The sequence below is a fragment of the Diceros bicornis genome, chromosome 10 (genome assembly GCF_020826845.1).
Source record: "Diceros bicornis minor isolate mBicDic1 chromosome 10, mDicBic1.mat.cur, whole genome shotgun sequence".
In the NCBI taxonomy this organism is placed as follows: domain Eukaryota; kingdom Metazoa; phylum Chordata; class Mammalia; order Perissodactyla; family Rhinocerotidae; genus Diceros; species Diceros bicornis.
Window position 1 is genome coordinate 61,584,769 of NC_080749.1, and position 17,426 is coordinate 61,602,194.

At 35.7% G+C, this 17,426-nt stretch overlaps 1 protein-coding gene across 1 annotated transcript in view; it reads right to left on the reverse strand.

Moving 5' to 3' along the window:
• CERKL (ceramide kinase like) overlaps positions 1-17,426 on the reverse strand; it is a 114,889-nt gene that overhangs the window by 19,609 nt on the left and 77,854 nt on the right. The window contains exons 3-5 of the mRNA XM_058549362.1: positions 17,011-17,142; positions 10,623-10,686; positions 4,877-5,019 (exon numbers count right to left, since the gene is read on the reverse strand). Of these exons, the coding sequence (XP_058405345.1) occupies positions 4,877-5,019; positions 10,623-10,686; positions 17,011-17,142 (339 nt within the window). The remainder of the gene's footprint in view (positions 1-4,876; positions 5,020-10,622; positions 10,687-17,010; positions 17,143-17,426) is intronic.

Sequence of the window (17,426 nt, forward strand, 5' to 3'; positions counted from 1 at the left end):
TATGACAAAGAAATCCAGTAACAGCCGAGAGCTGTAAAAGCATGGATGTGTTGTGTACTACAGATATCAAGGCAAAGGCTAGCCCCCTGGATTTGTTGGTCAGGAACATTCCTGTGTGGTCAGAGATAATCTCTTCAATTTGTGTCACTTTGAACAGATGTGTCCTTGGGTTGCTCAGTTGGAGAAGCTGAGGCAATTCAGACATTATCAACCAAGACTGTCACTAAAATAACAATAATTACTAGGAACCTAGCTAAGCATTAATGATTTCCAGACCTCTAGTAATAACAATACAAAGACAAGTTCACCTTAACCAATTGGTAAACTGGTTCTGACTCATCAAAAGACAAGTTATGGCCTGACCCTTGTTACTCAGAATATGGCCCACTGTCCAGCAGCAATGACAATACTTCGGTGATTTTTTTTTTTTTTTTTTTGCTGAGGAAGAGTCGCCCTGAGCTAATGTCTGTTGCCAATATTCCTCTTTTTGCTGAGGAAGATTTTCCCTGAGCTAATATCTGTTGCCCATATTCCTCTATTTTTTTTTTGTATATGAGCTTCCGTCATAGCATGGCCACTGAGACAAGTGGTGTACGTCCACGGCCAGGAACCAAACCTGGGCCGCTGAAGTGGAGTGTGCCAAACTTAACCACTAGGCCACCACGGCTGGCCTCCAGGGCGCTCATTAAAATGTTGACTCTCAGGCCCCACTCCACACTTACTGAGTCAGAGTCTGCATTTTATAAGAGCCTCAGGTTATGTGTATGTACAGTAACTTGGAGAGGCTCTCTTCTAGAATGTATGGTCCAGGAATCAGCAGTACCCGGGAGCTCGTTAAAAAGGCAAATTTCTGGGTTCCACCTCAAACCCATGGAATGGGAATGTCTGGGAGTGGGGCCCAAGCATCCAAGTTTCAGCAGGTTCTCAAGGTGATTCGTATGCACCCTAAGGTCTGAGAACAGGTGGTCCAGAAACCTGTTACTCAGTAGATCTTTACCTAGGAGTCAATTACCTAGGCCTTTCCAATTATCCTTTGACCCTCTAACAGCCTGCCCTTTGGCCATGTAATTGCTAATTAATCTGAAATGGGTGGGAGGAAAAAGAGGAAACAAATCAATCTACTTTGCTTCCCAGTCAGATTTATGGTAAAGGTTTCGGAAGAGGCCACATAATTAGAGTGAGATATTTAGGATTATCAATGGATTACAGTCCTCCATGAAACACATTTCCTCCATTACCATGGGTAATTAGGAGTAGACCATAAAAGCATTCCTCTAGAAAGGCTATTAAAAAACATAATGTAATGTTGTCATGTGCAATAGAGAATGACACATATCATGACTCAAGAAAATAAAGACCATTTATTCCCAGTGAGTTTGAAGTATGCTAAGCATGTCCAAGCACAAATCCTTTTAGAATGCTAGAGATCACTTTTTTTTTTAAAGCTCCCTTTTATTCTTTTTATTTATTTATTTTTTGGCTGGGAAAGATTCGCCCTGAGCTAACATTTGTTGCCAATCTTCCCCTCTCTTTTTTTTTTTTGCCTCATCAAAGCCCTTAGTACATAGTTGTATATTCTAGTTGTAAGTCCTTCTAGTTCTTCTATGTGAGCCGCCACCACAGCATGGCAACTGACAGACAAGTGGTGTGGTTCCGCAACCAGGAACTGAACCCAGGCCACTGAAGTGGTTAGAGCACCAAACTTTAACCACTAGACCATCAGGGCTGGCTCTAGAGATGACTTTTTAATTTTTATGTCTTTTCAGGCTTTGCAACAACTTTTCATTAATTCCATAGAACTTGGCAGTGATGATAGGCAGGACCAGAAGTCAGAAAATTACTGGAGTCATCTTCTACTCTGATTAACCTGTACCTCAGTCCTTAAGAACTATTGTTTACACTCTGAATTAAAAGGAAAGTTCATGAGGAAAGTGGATGTAAAATTGTAAAACTATAGGTTGCTCTTTTTGTTTGGATAATCTAAAAGATAGATTACAATTTCCTGAAACAAAATGTGATCCATCTGAAAAGACGTCTACGTGCCAAAAGAACATGCTGCTTGCATAAATAACAACCATGTAATTTTAGCATTCTCACAAAAGCTATAAATGTTCTACCTCAAGGTAAACATTTTAATTAGCCTGAAAAGTTATTTTTCCTAACACTACCAGCAACTTTGCTCACCACCACCTCCCCAGATCTGCTAAAACGTGCCAAATACAAAGAGTAAAGGACAGAAGTAGCAGTTCATGTAAAAAATGACTGATGAAAGTACTAGGTGGAAACTAGAGAGACCAAAAAAAAAAAAAAGGAAAGAAAAAAATTGTCCTTGGAAGTGCAAGCACTTCTGCAGAACAATTAACTTAATTAACCAGACATCATGAATATTCATAAGGCCGTTAATGTCTCCCACATCCAAACAGATAAATGTGATGTAATGACCTCCCAGTCAAGCATATCTAAAATTCTCATGGAAACTGCACCTACACTTTGGTTCTTTGCCTGAAATATCATAGAAATTAACAGTCCCTTGGCAATATTTTATTCTCCTCAAATTAATTGGAAAGCATGAATTTATTTATGTGAACTCTATAGGAATATATGGTTCGCAGCCATCAGTATGTGGATTGAGCCTTGTTTTACAACAACTCGATTGCTTTTTTATTTTTATGTCCTCTCTGGCTTTTTCCCCTGTCCTCCCCAATCCCTTTAATAGGAATCTCTCTGTATAGTTCCTTAGCACCAGTTCCCATAGCAACAAACACCACTGCTAATGGCCAGCAGTTCAAATACAGGCTTCCCCACATCTGATCCATCTGAGTCTGACCATAATTCAGCAGCTTAGTCTGTTGGCTCAGTGGAGTAATTTACTAAACACTCTCCCTCTGGGTGTCTCTCTCCAGGAGGCAAATGGCTTCAAAGGCAGACTATCTTCTGTGTTCAGCTTGGAAACTTCCTGCCTAGCTCTTGTTCCCATTCTCTATCAAAGCCTTGACTAGGCACAGAGTCCTCATATTAAACACATCCCGTACACGACTTCCTCCTCCTGTTAGATAGAGTTCATAAGCTGGAACTCCTACACAATGACCAGAGTTTTGGCAACAGGCTATACCTTCTAAACAAAAAGTATTCAAGTGGCATTTCTATATATCCACTGTATATAGAAAATGCTTTCAAAATCAGAGATATGCTTAAAAAGTATAATAATGATAAAACTCAATGCTATTCCTTCATAAAACCTGAGTTACAATTAAAAAGATAAGCGTAACCACCAGTTTTTCTAGCCAACTCTTCATTTTATGTTGAATGCCTACCTGTGGGGACAACCATGTTTCCATTTTTGATGCACGGCAGTTTATGAGTAACCTCGGGAGTGTAAGTACTGATGAAGAGAAACAGTGACCTACTTTGCATGGAGGGAAATGTTGAAAGAGTTGCACCATTATAGACAGAGCTACTTGAAAAGGTCAAAGTGGCTGGCCCCCAGTGCATCCTTTTTCCTTTTCGAGTTGAGGTTATTTTGTTCTCTTCTACTTAAAGACCATCACAGGTTTTTCTCTATACACTTTACAATTATCAGGATATATCTGGATATCCCTCCCTTCTTTTAAACTCTTGTTTTTATGAAAGCCTTTATACTTTAAAAAGGCATTTGTATATCTTTTCTTCTTTGTCAATTAACAATACTAAATATACTGAAATCCATACTAAATGAATGTGGTTATCAACTGGATAGAATGTTGAATTTTTGTCAACAATGTGCATTATTTTCTACTTTCATAGGAAAGAATAATTGTTTCTGCTTCTCTTGTCGAGATAAATGAAAAGAAATAATCACTTTCCTTCACTATCATTTGCTTAAATAATAATTTGGGAAGAGCAACTCCTATAACATAATAAACTTGTGACAGATGTTTTCCTCTTTTCTAGATCCCAGTGTTGCTTGAGGGGTACCTCCTGGCTCTGATCTCCACTTTTTCCTGCTCCCTTCCCCTAATCACAAATCCTCCTTGAAGCAGCTCCCAGCAGATTGCTCCCTTGCTTTAGACCTCCCATTGACCCTTACTGTTTATCAACTGCAATTCAGACCCCTTCCCGTGGCATCCAGAAGCCACCACGGTTGGAGCCTATTTTGACACCATTATCACCCAACAAATGGCTCATCTTCTATTCCTTAACACTCTTGGGTTTTGCCTTGGCATTTATCATTTTTTGCAGCCAAGAAAATAACTTATTCTTGTCTTTTTAGGCCAGATCCTGTCCATTTTATGGCCAAATTCAAGTGTCACTTACTCTGTAATGTTTTCTTGACATTCATTCACTTAATAAATTTTACTGAGCATCCCTGTGTCACAGCCTACTCTTTTCTAGCTTCTGGAAATACAGCAGTCAGAATGAATCCTTTTGGCATTCTTACGGTTACCTGCTTATACTTCGATTATGGTAGTTACCACATTTTACCTTATATGGAATTGTAAGCAGCTTGCCAGGAGTGGCCCTGTTTTGAAATTTCATATCTGGTACTGTGTGACCATTAGACCTTTATATGGGAAGGTAGAATAATAAGCAATCAATGAATGGGATTATTAACTATGTATTAAACCTTCCACATATACTATCTAATTTAATACTACAATAACCTTGAAATGAAGTGAATATTATGTGTGTTATCTTTTACAGATTAGAAAAAATGAGGCTCAAAGAAATTAAATAACTTGTCCAAAGTCTCACATTTGCTAGCCGTGATAGCAAGCTTGGGTCTTTCAGACTCAAAGTCTGTGCATTTAGCTCTGTGTTATACTATCTAGGTTAGGAAGTAAATAGGGAAAGATAGGAGGAGAACTGCCAGTTAGCAGATCCATGGCCACTCTCTTGCCTGCTGGTATTACACCAAGCGGAAGCTGTGCTCGCGCAGGAGTCAGGATGCTGTCTGTTTCCACCCCAGTATTCTTCTGGGCTCTAAGAAGCAAAGCATGGGCTACTTCACTGGCAGATCCATCTCCACCAACACAGACGACACTAGAAAACAAGAAATTAAGTAAAAGAATGCAAAACTTCAAAGTAATTGGTAATAATTCACGAAATCTAAACTTCAAAATATTAATCTTATATATTCTATGTGCATGATTGCTCTCACACACCTCAAAAATTTTAGTATGTGTCAGTGGATAAGAAGACACTAGCACTGCACTGGTAAAGTTTACTTCATAAATATAATACCAAGATGATATCCCACAAACAAAATATTTTTAAATGGTTTAAGAGGCATTAAAACATTTGAACATGTTAATTCACATCTGACTTGCATTTTGCTCTGTTAATATCCAAAAGCATATTATTCTCATTTTGTTTACATTAATAATAGTCATGGGCAATTTATTTAATTAATACAAACCAAAGACATAAAATCCTGCTCATTTTCAATATAGCTTAGAAAAGACAGACAGCAATAAAAATCATGTAAAATATGAAGCTTTAATTTAAGGAATTGCTAATTATCATTAGTATATGAATATAATAATTGCTAATGTGAACTGGTTTTCATCTCCTGCCACTATATGGCACTTTTAGAATTAGTGTCACTACACTTTGACCCTAGTTGGTACTGCTAATATTTTTTTTAGACCTCATGATAAGTAGACTATGGGAGAGCGGGGGTGGGAATCCATGAATATAATACATATCAGAAATTGGTTTCATAATCATTTGTATTAGAAGGATGCAAAATAATCTTATGTATCAAAATCACATCAATTTACCCAAGAAAGAGGAAGATTTTGCGTTATTGAAAGCAGGTGTCACAACTCAAGGCCTACAAGGGCCCAGCAGGAATGGAAGAGTACAGTCAGTCTAAAGGAGACGCAGCTTCTCAGCTCCAGCCCACTCACATCATCTGGGAGGCAGGCCTAGAGGACCACATCTTCTGATTTTTGTAGTGAAGCCACAGATCCTGATTTTTGGGTGAGTCTCCTAATTTGTAAATACTAGCAACTCGCATTTAATATAGTCATGTGACGCTTAACCACACGGACACGTTCTAAGAAGTGTGTCATTAGGCAATTTCGTTGTTGTGTGAACATCATAGGGTGTACTTACACAAACCTAGATGGTATAACCTATTGCACATCTAGGCCATAGGGTACTAACCTTACAGGACCACCATTGTATATGCAGTGCTTCATTGACTGAAATGTCATTATGCAGCGCATGACTGTATATTTAAAAAGTCTACGTGCCAAACAAAACAGTCTATGGGGCATAATCAGCAGGTGTTACTGGTTTCCTAAGATTAAAAAGCTCCAGAGGTTGATGAATCCAGAGGCTGAGGGTATTCTTTTCCATCAGCTCCCTCCACCTTGCTCTCAGCCTTCCAGCTCCTGCACCTAGCCGAGGTTCAGCTCTATGGGGGCACATAGTTAGAAGTGACTCCAGGATACGGCATATGACTCAGGTCCCACTTTTGGCTAGGGGTATTATTTCATGTCTGAATTGATTCCAGGGATTCATAAAGTGGCCACTGATTCAGAGAAAAACAGTTATATTTACTGAGGGCCAACTTTATGTCAGATAATACATTGGCTCTTTTCTATCAAATACTTAGAATTCTGTAAATAGGCTTTAGCCTCATCTTTATAAATGGGGAAGCCAAAGTTTGATTCGAACCTTCTCTGTATGATTTCAAAGCTCTCTATGAGCAAATTTCCAAACATTGTGTGAACTTAGTTATAACTCCCAGATCCATGCCTGTCTACCTGCTGTGGTGTGTGTCCCTAAAAGGAGCACATAAGTCAGCCAACAAAGGAACTAACTTAGCACCAAAGAACTTGACTCTTCCATAGAGTATGGCAGCATGTGACCCCTGGAATCCTGCATCCAGTTATAGCATCGTGGACATGTTAACCCACTGCTCGAGTTAGCAGAGATGGCCTGTCTATGAACATGCTCCGCTACAAAAACCCTTGAAATTTTGTCATAATACATGATGTGTTAAACATTTTGAAACTATAACAAATGATGATAATAAAGTAACATTTAGTGAATTACTGTACCAGGCACTGTACTCTGTATATTAACTCATTTAATTTGAACAATAACTGTATGCAATAGATACTTCTACCCTCAATTTACAGATTAGGAACCTAAGGCATAGAAAGATTAAGTAACTCTCCCAAGGTCGCACGATCATAAGTGATAGAATAAGGATCTGAAGCAAGACAACTGGCCTTAGAGATTGCACTCTATTCAATATATTATACTCCTTTCCTATATATGAACCCTAACGAAAATAGCCTTATGAGAGTTTTATTATTTTGAAAATCAGTTTACCAGTAGAACCAATGTGGAAGTGAATGAGTGAGGAAGGAATACATTTATTTTTGGTGACAACTACTAGGTCATTAAGATTATCTCCAGGTATAGTTATTCAATCTAGAAAATATACTTCATATAAACATATCACAAGTGTCTGGATGCTATAAGGTAAAAAAAAAAAAAAAAAAATTCCAGCTTTTATAATAAGTTAACTTAACCACACTTAAGAGTTACCCTAAAATATAAACTTCAGTGTAACTAATCCTTTGCACGTGGTATATCTTATGTTTTCAGAATAAGTAAACTCCTTCTTGCCATGACCCCATGTAGAATGATTCTGTCTAGAAAAGTACAACTAGGGGCTAATATCTCATTTCTCTTTATAAAAAGTGATTAAGAAAATTTTATGTGGGTGTTTATCTATCAACCAATATCATCTTTGAAATGTTTAATATATTATTGAATTTTTGATTTAAACTTTTCCTTTTTTGAAAAAGGACACTTTTTTTTTCAACCTTACTTAGTAATACAAATATCATGGTCAAGGTGATAAAATGTCAATGTTAGCCAAAAAATGTCTAGATTATTGTGGGTCTAGTTAACAATGAAATTAACAAAAGAAAAAAAAAAACTGTGTAAATCAACCAATTCAAATTTAAAAAACAGTGTGAAATAAGAAAGGAAAATATTAGTATATTTATAATTACATAAGAGCTATAGATGAACTTAACTGTATTCACACTTATAAATTCAACTGTTTCAAGTCTATGCACCTGCTATTACACTTTCTCTTGCCTTTACAAAACTTTTTGTTCATGCCCAGTATGTAGGAGGCAATATGGAAACTGATACTCCTACAAATTTTTGCAATGGATCTGAGAGTGTTTACTAGAACACACTGGAGTTGCACACCAACTGTCATGAGTACTGATATACTGTTCCTGTTGGCTTTAGAAATATGTCACAATATGTCTTCACAGAAACACATGTAACTCATTAAAAAACTCCAAGATCTTAACAAATAACATTTTTTAAACATTATTTACCTAATCATTTTGCCCTACTGAATAATGTACATAGAATCTTTCTTGGACCTTAACCTCTCTGGTGTGTCCAAAAACCTTTAGATGATTTTCTAATCACTCCCTATCAATAGCTCCACTAGAGTCAGGCAGAGATGCTTCAGGCTTGAGTCCTTGAAGGAATGTGAGCCCCTCTCTCATCCAACAGAATCTTGGGGTCACCTTATCCCATCCTTGAGTCTCTTGTATACACTTCTCAAAAAGTACTTCTATAGCCACTCTTTAAACAGATTCAAGTACAGGGAACTCAAGAATGCAGAGAATTTCATTTTCAAACAATTCTATTTGTTAGAGAATTGTTCTTTTGAAGTGCCTAAAGAACCAATGTTTCCATTGTTCTCCTCAAATATCTCTCTATGTAATTCTAAATAGAGTAACTTGAAATTACCATTTTATTAAGATAGTTATCCCCAACCACCATATCAGCTCCTACTCGAAAAACTGGGCCCGTGAAAATAAATGAACTATTTAAAGGATCTTAGAAAATACATGACTTTCAATAGAAATTTTAAACTATCATATGTCCTAAATACATTAGCATGCTAGAGTTCAGAAACAGTTAAGTCTTTGAAACTCAATTCATACAATGGTTAGGCCAAATTATTTGGTTAAAAAATATATGAGTAATAAGTCAGGGATCTATATATTACATAACTTTTAGTGCCACACTGCAAATAACAACACGTGCCACATGAAATAAACAAGAATTATGCTCAGATAAAGAGAAAAATATTACTACACTGCACTTGAGCAATCATCTTTCATCATTCTGCAAAGTTGTTCTTAATCCTTGCCATAGTATAATTACCAATAGAACGCATTTATAGATATCACATTTAGTGGAACATTTCATAATGTTGAAGGGCAAGACCAGGTCTCATACCTATGATATCTGTTATTCTCATTATTTATATAATTTTGCTTTGAAGCTAAGACTTATTTGCAACGCAGCCACCCTCATATAGTCAAAAGCTGTGGTTCAGGACTATGCATCATGTTAAGGTAGACAGCTGGTGGGCATGATTTCTCCAATGACTTTTCTCAAATTGTATACTTGCAAGATAATTTCCTAAGTGTAGCCTATGAATCAATTTGTCTAGCTCTAAGTATAAAGCTGTGAAGTAATCTCCTACCTCACACTCTTCAGCCTCAATATTTATATAATATTGCCATCTAGATCTACCCCCGCAATTAAATTCCTTTTTGAAAAATTGTTTTACTTACCAAACTTTCTTCTTCATCCACTATTATTTTTTCTCTCCAAAAAGTATTAAGTAGTTATGAAAAACAACCCTGCTAATGCTCCATTTTGATTGCGTCACTTTCCTCCCCAAAACATTCTAACAGCTCTTTGGGAAGAGTAAAGCCTTTCACTTCGGTTGAAAGACCCAACTGCCCTTCCTGATCTTGAGTCTTTTTTTGACCCCTGCCCAACACCATGTGACATGAATAATTCACATACTTGCCACCATTTAAAATTCTGAAATATCCACCCTTGCAACAATCCTTCCCTACAAGAATATGTTTTTGTCTTACACATTGATTCAGCACTATAGCAAATTGATTCACCTAATTTCTACAAATAGTATTAAAGGATATGTCACTTGCCTTGTTTCTAATGTTTGCATGCCAGTGAACAATTTCTACACACTCCAGCAATATATTGCAAACAACTGTGAAGAACACACTTATTTGGTAGCACTACATTATAGAAGATAATTAAAATTAGCATCTTTTATTCATTCTGAAAATAATATATTTATTTTTATAAAATATTTATCCTCTATCATAGCCAAATTAACCAGTGGGTAGCTATTAATACTATCAATAAATTTGCAAATGACAATCATAGTACAGTTATGCCATATGAACAATATAATATCTTCCATAAATGCTTTCCTAGCTACTCACATGGTTAAAGCCAGGAATTAAGGACTGTAGATGCAAATGTATGCACATCAGGAAGGCATAAGGTGGTATCCTGTGATTTGCCAGTACTTATAATTAGATCTCTCCTTTTGCTTTCCTACCCAATCCTGAGCGTGGATGACTATGCCATATTATCATTATTATCGTTAATTGTTATTACACAAGTATGAATGAAATAGAACCTAATTACATACATCACAATCTTTTAAGAATTATAGGTCCCAAATATGTGGCTAAAAACTAACGAAAACATTTAATAACATAAGCTATATGAAGATACAGATTAATAATATAACCTACCCATCAAATCCCTGTAGTTCACATTCCTTTAGCAGTGACAGAGCATGCCCTTCATATTGTGTTACTATTAAAAAAAAAAAAAACACAGAAAAGTGCAAGTTTTAAACAATAATCTACACTTTTTAACTTGGTTTGGCAAAATAATATGATAAACATATGGTCAGGTCATAAAACAACATTTATTCTTGAATATTTATATTTTAATCATGGGAAAGAGAATTAAGTGTTACTTGCCTGATGTGTTTTATGGCTTTATGTAAAACAGGGTTATATATTTGTTCCAACTACATAAGTCATTTGGGGATATCCCACACATAGCAGTTAGATCATTTATCTTGGTGCCTGTCTGTTTAGTGTTCCCTAAATAAGACACATTTCCTTTAAATCAGAAGCTTAAGAGCAGCAGTATTTTGAAAATAAGGCATATTAGCTGGCATCAAACAGTCAATGTTAAATTTCTTTGGCAACCTTACATGAATAAATTAGTTGAAAGGTTAGTGTAAGATTTACATACTAGAAGAATGTGTATCTGGAACTGCTAGACTAAAAAGAGGAGGAGTTGGATGTGAAAATATGAGGCAAAGCCAACACCAATGATAACAGACCCAACACCAAGGAGGAGGGTGGCACAGGCCCACCAGAGCCAGATCCTCTGAGGAAATGAATCTGTCACTCCCTATCGCTGTCTCTGCAGTTCTGATGCCCTATGCAGTATTGTAAATGCCAGTGAAGACGGGATAAACTGGCACACTGCAAATGGCACCAAGCATCCCAACCACATTTAGCATTTTCTAGAGCAACTCTGCCAGAAGAGACAGCCCAGCTGTATCCACCCATCAAAGATTTCTGCTGACTGACATGACACTGTAGATGGATTTTTTGTGTAAGAATGTGCATCATTATATGCAAGATTACATTAATCTTTCATGCCTGTCTGTCCCTGGTGCCAGCATGGTTCAAGCTTTTCCTACAATGTTTTTAGATATTGTTAAAAATTATTAGTCTTGGTGTCTGAAAGAATCATTCTGTATCCAGCAGCATTATACTGTAATTCTCCCATAGTTTATTCAAATGCCATCAATATTCACATGAATAAAACCTCTCTTTATTAAATTCTAATCAGAAGAAAGCTACAAAACTAAATATAAAATATTAATATTAATAAACTTGGAAGATTAAGTTATCATAAAGGATTGTGTACTGATCATTCATTTATAACCTCAGCAAGTAGTTGCAACTTTAAAAAGCAAAATAATCAAATGTCTTACATACATACATTAAAAATGATTAAGGCTATTATGGAGAAATATTTATGCTGAGAATCAGGATAAATTCTGATTTATCAAGTCTTGCTTTTATACCAAAGCTTACTTTGGTAAAGCTTTTTAAATCCAACACAAAATTAGCTTTAAAATTATGTTGCGGCTGAATGCTATTTTTATTTAGGAAAAATTTGAAATAGTTTATTTTTCCTCTTATACTGCAGGTGGAAACTGTCTATACATTGGTGCAAATTATCCAATAATAGTCATCTTATAAGTGACATTGTAAAAGTTAAATAAATGACTTATCTGGAGCAAAGAGTTAGAAAAGATGAAAGAAACCTGACCACAATATGTTAGGACAATGAACAAAATGAATAAAGTCCTTGGCCTCAGAAAGATTACATTCTGGAGACAGATAAAACACACTAATTTAAAAAAAGAGTGTACAATATAAAATAGTAATAAGTGATTATAAAGAAAAATAATGTAGGGAAAAAGGATAGAAAGTAATCTGGACCACTAGTTAGATATAGTAGAAGAAATCAAAATTTGTATTCAGATAGGATATAATGTGATCTGGAATCAGAAAGCCAGATTCAAATCATCCCACACTAGACAAACATGAAGAGTGAACTGCTGACAAATGCAGTTTCAAAAGAAAGTTACTAGCCTTTTCTTTCATCTACTTTCCTTTCCCAGTGAGATTGACATCTTATGTCCCTTTTAGGAGTTTCTATTATTTACAAGTCTTTGAACACACAGTTCTCACTGCTGGGACCCCCCACCCACCCCAACCTTCAGTTTAAATATTACTTTCTGAGGAAGACAAGACTGGAGGAGGGTAAAGTGTTGAGGTTGATATTGAATGTTGATGAAGAAATAGACTTAAGTAAAATCAGATGAGAATGTATGGGACATAGGAAACATTTCTTGGTCTGGTGATAAAATTCTCTAATGAGATAAGATATTAAGATGTCATTTTCTTTCCTGTCCTATAGGTACTTCAAACTTAGTAAGCTCAAAATGGAATCCATCACTTCCACCTTCACATATATCGCCTCTCAATTATATTGTTCTTTTTGTGTTCCATCATCCACTCCCCACTGCCCAAGACAAGAAAATGCCCTCTTCCTAGAGTAGCCTCTGGCAACCACCAATCTGTTCTCTGTATCTATGTGTTTGGTTTTTTTCTTTTTTGGTTTTTTAGACTCTACATATAAGTAAGATCATACAGTATTTATCTTTCTCTGACATTTCTAGCATAATACCCTCAAGGTCCACCTTTGTTGTCACAAATGGCAAGATTTGCTTCTTTTTTATGGCTGAATGATATTCTGGTGTGTGTGTGTGTGTATCACATCTTCTTTATCCATTCGTCCATCCATGGACACCTGTGTTGCTCCCACGTCTTGGCTATTGCATATAATGCTGTAGTGAACATGGGGGTGCAGATATCTTTTCAAGTTAGTGTTTTTGTTTCCTTCAGATAAATGCCCAGAAGTGAAGTTGGATCATACGGCAGTTCTGGTTTTAACTTTTTGAGGAACTTCCATAGTGTTTTCCACAGTGGCTGCACCAATTTGCATTCCCACCAAGAGTGCACAAGGGTTCCTTTTTCTCCATATCCTCACCAACACTTGTTATTTCTCGTCTTTTTGATAATAGCTATTCTAACAGGTGTGAGGTGATAGCTCACTATGGTTTTGATTTGCATTTCCCTGATGATTAGTGATGTGGAGCACCTTTTCATGTGCCTGTTGGCCATCTGTACGTCTTCTTTGGGAAACTGTCTATTCAGATTCTCTGCCTATTTTTTAATCAGATTGTTTATTTTTTTTGCTAGTCATTTTTAAAAGAAATTTATAGAAAAAAATTCTTTATAATGTATATATCTAGCTACAATTTTTCAAATCATGCCTCATTTGTATGGCACTATCTTCTAATGAATTCAACATCATATAGAATACATTATGTAATTCACACTCCTTTTGGATTCAGCAAGGCACATAAGATATATTAAAACAATGGTCACCCTGGACTTGCACAAAATATGTACTTTTTCTTCCTTAGTCTTTCATATAAGATATTTTTTCTTTTAAAATGTAAATTGAATCTTACTATTGCATAACTTATGAAAATGAAATGCACAGCAGCAGTACGACCATTTTTCTATAGTAATTTATAATATATAAGGTAGTTTCAAATATATTACCTTTTTCAAACTACAAAACTACACTGTGAGATATGAAGATTCTAAAATTTTTGAAGTATCCACATGTTTATTCAGTCCTTCACACAAATAGGAAATATTTTTTATATAAATATTTAGCCAATATACATACTAAAACGGTTTTATAAGCAAAAGATGTAATTTTATAATTTTGCCTGTAGGAGGAGTGTTAGGCAGCTAATAATTAGCCATTCTGCACAAATATATAAGTAAATTCTAAGTTTCCTTTACGTAATACTCCAATTTTATTTTATGTTAAACTAAATATAATATTCAATAACATTTACAGATTTAGGAAAAAAAAAGTCTTAGAACATATTTTTCTCTCCAGTACAAGTGTTTTAAGAAAGAAAGCACATTCCTATCATTTCCTCTGCCTTAGGTCAGGCCTCATGTACCAGTTTCCTTTCCTCCAATCTCTCTCTCTTCTTAATCGCTATTCTACTAGCAGATTCATCCTTGCTAAACCAGATTACAACACTACGATAAAAAATTTACACCAACTTGGGATCAATGAATGACGAGTAAACTCCTGAGTATAGCATAAAGATCCCTCCATAATCTGGACTCAAATTTCCTCTACTGTACATTGCTGGGAACCTTCCCAGTAGCCCTTCTGCCCTTTTTCCTCACTAAAAGAACACAAATTCAGTTCTGATATCCTCAGCCTTTAGGAAAAGGGGGTCGCACCCTCAGCCAGTGGAAAGGGTCTTGATAGTTAAGAGAGTGATTGCTCCAGACTGGGCATACCTCCTATATTAGTCAGACTGAAAGGAAGAAATATTAATCCCTGTTCAGGATTAGAGAATGTTGGGTCTCTCACATACACACACCTTTCCCCACCCCACTAGATTGGAATAAAGAAGGATCTGACCCACTGGCAGCCATTTTATGATGATGGAAAGGACCAGATTTAAGATGAAGTCAAAACTGAGGAAGGCAAAGCAAAGTTATGAAAGAACTCCCAAAACGTTATGGGTACGACACACACATACACACCCCACTTGTATGTGCCTGCTAGCTTGCCTTCTTTCCCTCACTTTTCTTCTGCTTTGAACAGAAAACCATTTTTTGCTTTCTCTGACTCTCCAAAACTGTCCAGTCCAAGTGTCCAGTTCAAATAATTTTCTTGAGTCTTCTGATCAAAATTAATATCATCCTCTGAGACACCAGAGTTCTTTTATGTATATCCAAAGTATATTTATTTCAAATATCTACAGTCATGCATCACATAATGATGTTTCAGTCAACAATAGATCGCTTATACAATCGTGTTGTTTTAAGATTAGTCCTATATAGCCTAGGTGTATAGTAGGCTGTACCATCTAGGTTTGCGTAAGTATACTCTATGACATTTTCACAACGATGAAATCACCTAACAAGGCATTTTTCAGAATGTATCCCCATTATTAAGCAACCCATGATTGTACTTGGATCCCTAATAAACTAAAGGTCACTCAAGAGCAGGCAGTACACCTTATTCACCTTGCATTCTGCATATTGTTTAACACAAAGCATTCAACAAGAGTTTCTTGAACTGAAGGATACATAGTAATATCCATGTAAAACTGTTCTGGATATTAAATCAATGAAACAAAATAATGTTATTGAGTTTGCCAGTAAGTTTATTCAATTTTTAATTATCTCATTATAATATGAATTTCGAACTTTTCCTTCCACCAATCTTTGAAAATCTTCAGTGGAAAGGAATGATAGATCTGAACTGTTTCTTTGTCTTATAAATCACCTCTAAGTAATCCAAAAATCACAAAGATGAAAGGTTAACTCCTCCACTACAATTTTATTTTAATTCAGAAATTCCTCTTGAGTTTTTCATGGTAGTTTCTTCGAACCTCCATTGTAGTAGATGCCTTTTGGGGTAGCTGACCTTCCCACAAAGATTGCCTTAAAAACTTTTTTTTTAGGAACTTCCTACTACCCTAATATATTAAGTCATGAAATATGGGCTTCAATGACTTTATTTATATAGTGAGACCCATCTCCCTTGGTTACAGCTGAGCAAAGCCAGGTCACTGAATCCCCTCCCCAGGAATTTATATTCGGGACTAGGAGATTCCAAGTGCACTCTGGTCTTGTCTCCTGAGTAGGCTTAATATGCAATACTCTTCATCAATTAAAATTTAATACAAATTTACACTGTGTGTCAGTGAAGCTACATAGAAATAAGACCAGAAAAATTGAGGGTGTGATTTTCGAAGGCATCAACTCTCCCTCTCAGTCCATCCCCCACGGGAAAAATTAGAGTCTCAAGGAAACAAAGAAATTTGGTCACCAAACTCAAAAATTGAAAAGGATTTTACTAATCTTCTATTAAATTTAGCATTAGCCAATTTCTATTTTCCTCAGAACAAACTTAAACACCTTTCTTATTTTAGACAATGAATTTAAGCTTCTGGCTTCTCTAAATTCATCTAAAACCAGCAGTTAAGTGCTTAGTTTTGACCTAACCAGCAGGGGTCAGAGTCAGAACAAAAACCTCCTAATGAAGGATTCCATGGAAAGGCATCAAACATTTAAGTGAGCAAAAAGCAACTCCTTGCCAAACTGCAGAAATACTGCGTAAATAGCAAACGTCTCAATGAAGATATCAAAAAGTGTGCAGCTCCCTTTAAAATGATACCTAATAATTTTTAAAGCCTGAAAAATGGTCTAAAGAGAAAAATATTGATATTCTAATAAAAATAACACAATAAAAAAGAAAACAAAATAATTAAATTATAATCCTGGAGTTGACTGCGGTTATGGAAGCACGTAAAAATGCTTTAGACATTACAAGCAGCTTCCGAAATTTGGATTAAGATAAATTCAGGTCATTTTGCTTCCTTAAGTATGATTTTTTAAGTGGCAAAATAATATTCTGAAAAGAACTTACTTGTTACATCAGTCTTTATTCCTGCAATTTTCAACAGTGGTTCAACCTTCTCATAATAGACCTGAGTAGCTTCTTTTTTGTGGCTTTGGGGGTTAAGGAGTATTTTTAATGACTTTGGTCTGTTTGAAAAACCTAAGAGGAAAACATAAAGAGAAAGTTATAAAGTCTCTGTTAGTACTTTTTCTTTCCCTTTAAAACCATACACTAAGTCCAGTTAGAATGCTCTACACCCATTTAAATAGCATTTGCTATTTTTATTTGAAATTCTTACAAGAGTTTTCCTGAATATACCACTATTTTAAAATATTTACATTTTCCTCACAGTGAGAAAGGTATATCCTTCTTAAAATAAATAATGAGTGATAACAAAACATTTAATTTATAAAGGAAGAAATGAATGAAAGCAACTTTGTGAA